Raw genomic sequence first — 5065 nt, 5'->3', positions numbered from 1 at the left:
AGATGGGACCAAATTCGAAATACATTGGCTAATTTGCCATTTTCTAGGCCACTTCTACCCATTAAAAAGAAACTATTTTTAAAGGCAAAAGTGTGAGTTTGGTTATTGAGTTTCGCCTTTATGTATTTTATGTACGTATAAAGAGGGGGTAATTAGCATGCATGGTAGAGAAATGAACCATACATATAAAAACATTTTAACTACTTACTCATCAATTTTCCTTCTTAATACTATCTTGCCATATCGTCGTCCAGGAGGTCGTTTGCCAGACGACTGTGATTAATCGCAATCTGGCTTTCCTCAATTGTTCACATTCTTTAGTCCTTTTAGTCCTGCTCCTGCAATCCCGAAGCATACTAAGTATTCCAATGTATGTAACATTCTGGTTTCTTACGTTGGTTTGTATGTAACGTTGTATATCCGGAGGTTTAAAACACAATTGCCCGCCTAGACTGTCGATGTCAGCATCTTTATGACTCCCCTCAGCTATTGTCCTGAGAAGGTCGTCAAAATCCTGCTCCCTGGATTTTTCAGTAGGTCTACATTTATATGAAGAAAGTATGACATTTTACTTTTTATTTAATAATCTCAATTGACCGATTTCACTGGTTTGAAATTTGTTGTTCCACATTTACTTGTACATCAAGAAACAATTACAATTCATTCAAGCTTCGGTGGGAAAACGATACGGGTATATATACTAAACTTGAATAAACTTATTTATAATGTATGGGGAACTTGGCTAATAAATACAAAGTTTTTAGGGAAATATAGATGCGACAGTAAAAGAAAAATCGTTGCAAACTACCTGATAAGGCTGTAAACATTACATGGCTGGCCATTCATGCCATTGATTGCTCTCACCACTATGATCTTAACATCGTATATAATAATTTTTCCTTCAAATAATGAATTATAAAAAATTGTAAATTATGTAGATTAATTGTGACCATGATTGTGTATGTCCCTTGAGAGACCAAGGCTAGTAAAAAGTGAGAGCAAACAGTGGCATGAACGGCCTGTCATTGTTAAGTCCAACTTAAAGTGATCTTAGTCTTTGTGAAACACCCCCCCCCCCCCCAAGTTGTGTATTTTGTCATACTCCCCCTGTTTACAATTCTGGAGAATGTAACATCATTGCGGCAAATACTATGGAAAGACCTCAGGGGAGGACCAAAATGTATAGCATTTTATACTTTCATCTTTTATTAAACATCAAGGTAGATAAATTTGACATAAAGACTTTCTTTTTAAATGTTTACCTTGAATAGATCAGCAATGATTTCGTTTCCGGGGATCGAGGCCAGATGTAGAGGTGTCTGGCCGTACATGTCTCCTATGTCAAAATGTGCTTCTCCTTCCATAAGGGCTTTAACAACATCAAGGTAACCCTTCTGAACAGCGTGGTGTAATGCAGTCCTACCGTCATTATCTCTCTGATTCACCTCAGAGCCTTGGCTGATGAGATATTTTGTGATATCAAGATGACCCTTCCAAACAGCAAGTTGAAACGCTGTCCAACCATCATTATCTCTCTGATTCACCTCAGATCCTTTGCTGATGAGGTATTTGGTGACATCCAAATTACCATTAAAAGCAGAACTGCTTAATGCAGTCCTACCGCCATTAGTTCTCTGATTTACCTCAGCTCCTTGGCTGATGAGGTATTTGGTGACATCAAGATGACCACTGAAAGCAGCACTGTATAATGCAGTCGTACCTACGTTATCTCCCTTATTGACCTCAGCTCCTTGGGTGATGAGATGTTTGGTGACATCAAGATGACCAGTCTGAGCAGCAACTTGTAATGCAGTCCGACCGCCATTATCTCGCCTATTCACCTCGGCTCCTTGGCTGATGAGAATTGTGGTGATATCAAGAAGACCCTCCCCAGCAGCAAGTTGTAACGCTGTCCTACCGTCATTATTCCCCTTATTCACCTTAGCTCCTTGGCTGCAGAGATATTTGGTGACATCAAAATGGCCATGGAACGCAGAACTGCTTAATGCGGTCCAGCCGCCATTATTTCCCTTATTCATATCAGCTTCTCGACTAATAAGGTATTTGGTGACATCAAGATGACCCTCCTGAGCAGCAAGGTGTACTGCAGTCCAACCGTCATTATCTCCCCTATTCACCTTAGCTCCTTGACTGATGAGATATTTGGTGACATCAAGATGATTATTGAAAGCAGAACTGCTTAATGCAGTCCGACCGCTATTACTTCCCTTATTTATCTCAGCTTCTTGACTGATGAGGAATTTGGTGACATCTAGATGACCAGCCTGAGCAGCTAGGTGTAATGCAGTCCAACCGAAATTTTCTCCCTTATTCACCTCAGCTCTCTGGCTGATGAGATATTCAGTGACATCAAGATGACCCTTCCAAGCAGCAACGTGTAATGCAGTCCAGCCGTCATTAACTCCCCTATTCACCTCAGCTCTTTGGCTGATGAGATATTTGGTGACATCAAAATGACCCTTGCCAGCAGCAACGTGTAGTGCAGTCCAGTCGTCATTATTTCCTTTATTCACCTCAGCTCCTTGACTGATGAGATATTTGGTGACATCAAGATGCCCACCCTGAGCAACAGGGTTTAATGCAGTCCAACAGGCATTATCTCCCCTATTCACCTTAGCTCCTTGACGGATCAGATGTTTGGTGACATCAAGATGCCCATCCTGAGCTGCAGGGTCTAATGCAGTCCAACCGTCATCATCTCCCCTGTTCAACCCAGTTTGTTGACTGATGAGGTAATTAGTGACATCAATATGACCCTTCCCAGCAGCAACGTGTAATGCAGTCCAACCGTCATTATTTCCCTTGTTCACCTCAGCTCGTTGGCTGACGAGGTATTTTGTGACATCAAAATGACCATTGCCAGCAGCGATTTGTAATGCAGTCCAACCCCCATTATTTACCTTATTCACCTCAGCTTCTTGGCTGATGAGATATTTGGTGACATCAAGATGACCATTCTGTGCAGCATTGTGTAATGCAGTCCCACCCACATTATTTCCCTTGTTCACCTCAGCCACTTGGCTGATGAGATATTTGGTGACATCAAGATGACCATTCTGTGCAGCATTGTGTAATGCAGTCCCACCCACATTATTTCCCATATTCACCTCAGCTCCTTGGCTTATGAGATATTTGGTAACATCAAGATGGCCATTCCCGGCCGCACTGTCTAAAGCATTCCTACCGTCATTGTCTCTCTTATTCACCTCAGCTTTTTGGCTGATGAGATATGTGGTGACTTCAAGATGACCATTCTGAGCAGCACTGTGTAATGCAGTCCAACCAACATTGTTTCCCTTATTTACCTCGGCTCCTTGGCTGGTGAGATATTTGGTGACAAAAAGATGACCCTTGCCAGCAGCGACGTGTAATGCAGTCCTACCCACATTATTTCCTTTATTCACCTCAGCTCTTTTGCTCATGAGATATTTGGTGACTTCAAGATGACTATTCAATGCAGCACTGTGTAATGCAGTCGAACCCTTATTATCTCCATTGTTCACCTCAGCTCCGTCATTGATCAGATATTCAGTGACATCACGATGGCCCTTGCCAGCAGCGACGTGTAATGCAGTCCTGCCCTCATTATCTCCTCTATTCACCTCGGCCCCTTGGCTGATGAGATATATGGTAACATCAAGATGACCCCTCCCAGCAGCACCGTGTAATGCAGTCCTACCCACATGATTTCCCTTATTCACCTCAGCTCCTTGGCTCACGAGGTATTTGGTGACTTCAAGATGACTATTCAATGCAGCACTGTGTAATGCAGTCGAACCCACATTATTTCCCTTATTCACCTCAGCTCTTTTGCTCATGAGATATTTGGTGACTTCAAGATGACTATTCAATGCAGCACTGTGTAATGCAGTCGAACCCTCATTATCTCCCTTGTTCACCTCAGCTCGTTGGCTGACGAGGTATTTTGTGACATCAAGATGACCCTTGCCAGCAACAACATGTAATGCAGTCCTACCCTCATTATCTCCTCTATTCACCTCGGCCCCTTGGCTGATGAGATATACGGTAACATCAAGATGACCAGTCTGAGCAGCAACTTGTAATGCAGTCCGACCGTCATTATCTCCCCTATTCACATCCGCTCCTTTGCCGATGAGATATTCAGTGACCTTAAGATGACCCTCCCCAGCAGCACCATGTAACGGGTTCCTACCGTTATTATCTCCCTTATTCACCTCAGCCCCTTTGCTAATGAGGTATTCGGTGACATCAAGATGATCATTACAAGCAGCATCGTGTAATGCAGTCCTACCGTCATTATTATCCTGATTGACTTCAGCTCCTTGACGGATGAGATATTTGGTGACATCAAGATGACCCTTGCCAGCAGCAACGTGTAATGCAGTCCTCCCCACATCATTTCCCTTATTCAATTTAGCTCCTTTGCTGATGAGATATTTAGTGACATCAAGATGACCCTTCTGAGCAGCAAGGTTGATTTCTGTCCAACCGTCTTTATCTCCTCTATTCACTTCAGCTCCTTTGCTGATGAGGTATTTGGTGACATCAAGATGACCATTGAAAGCAGCAAGGTGTAATGCAGTCCTACGCACATTATCTCCCTTATTCCCCTCAGCCCCTTGGCTGATGAGATATTTGATGACATCAAGATGACCATTGAAAGCAGCAAGGTGTATTGCAGTCCTACCCACAGTATTTCCCTTATTCACCTCAGCTTCCTGGCTGATGAGATAAATCACTATTTTAAGATGGCCATTAAAAGCAGCACAATGTAATGCAGTCCTACCGTCATTATTACCCTGATTGACTTCAGCTCCTTGGCTGATGAGATATTTGGTGACATCAAGATGACCTCCCTTAGCAGCACAGTGTAATGCAGTTCTGCCGTCAGTATTTCCCTCATTCACCTCAGCTCCTTGACTGACCAGATATTTAGTAACATCAAGATGACCATTCCTTACAGCGCTGTGTAATACAGAATAGCCGGCCTTGTCTTCTTTGTCCATATTAGCTCCATGAATGACTATAACTTTCACTGCTTTCAGACATCCAAGTGATGCAG

General features: G+C 42.8%; 1 protein-coding gene across 1 annotated transcript; it reads right to left on the bottom strand.

The window, feature by feature from the left end:
* Window positions 1-804: 804 nt before the first annotated feature.
* LOC115927426 (ankyrin repeat domain-containing protein 50-like) lies at window positions 805-3409 on the bottom strand. The gene is made up of 4 exons (XM_030993294.1): window positions 3327-3409; window positions 2634-2943; window positions 1721-2084; window positions 805-899 (listed from the first exon to the last, which is right to left on the bottom strand). The coding sequence occupies exons 1-4, from the start codon at window positions 3407-3409 to the stop codon at window positions 805-807; spliced, it is 852 nt and encodes a 283-aa protein (XP_030849154.1).
* Window positions 3410-5065: the final 1656 nt, after the last annotated feature.

The sequence above is a fragment of the Strongylocentrotus purpuratus genome, unplaced genomic scaffold (assembly GCF_000002235.5).
Source record: "Strongylocentrotus purpuratus isolate Spur 01 unplaced genomic scaffold, Spur_5.0 spur5_scaffold_20, whole genome shotgun sequence".
Taxonomy (NCBI): domain Eukaryota; kingdom Metazoa; phylum Echinodermata; class Echinoidea; order Camarodonta; family Strongylocentrotidae; genus Strongylocentrotus; species Strongylocentrotus purpuratus.
The sequence above is the reverse complement of the archived record's forward strand: the minus strand, read 5'-3'. Positions and strand labels throughout refer to the sequence as shown.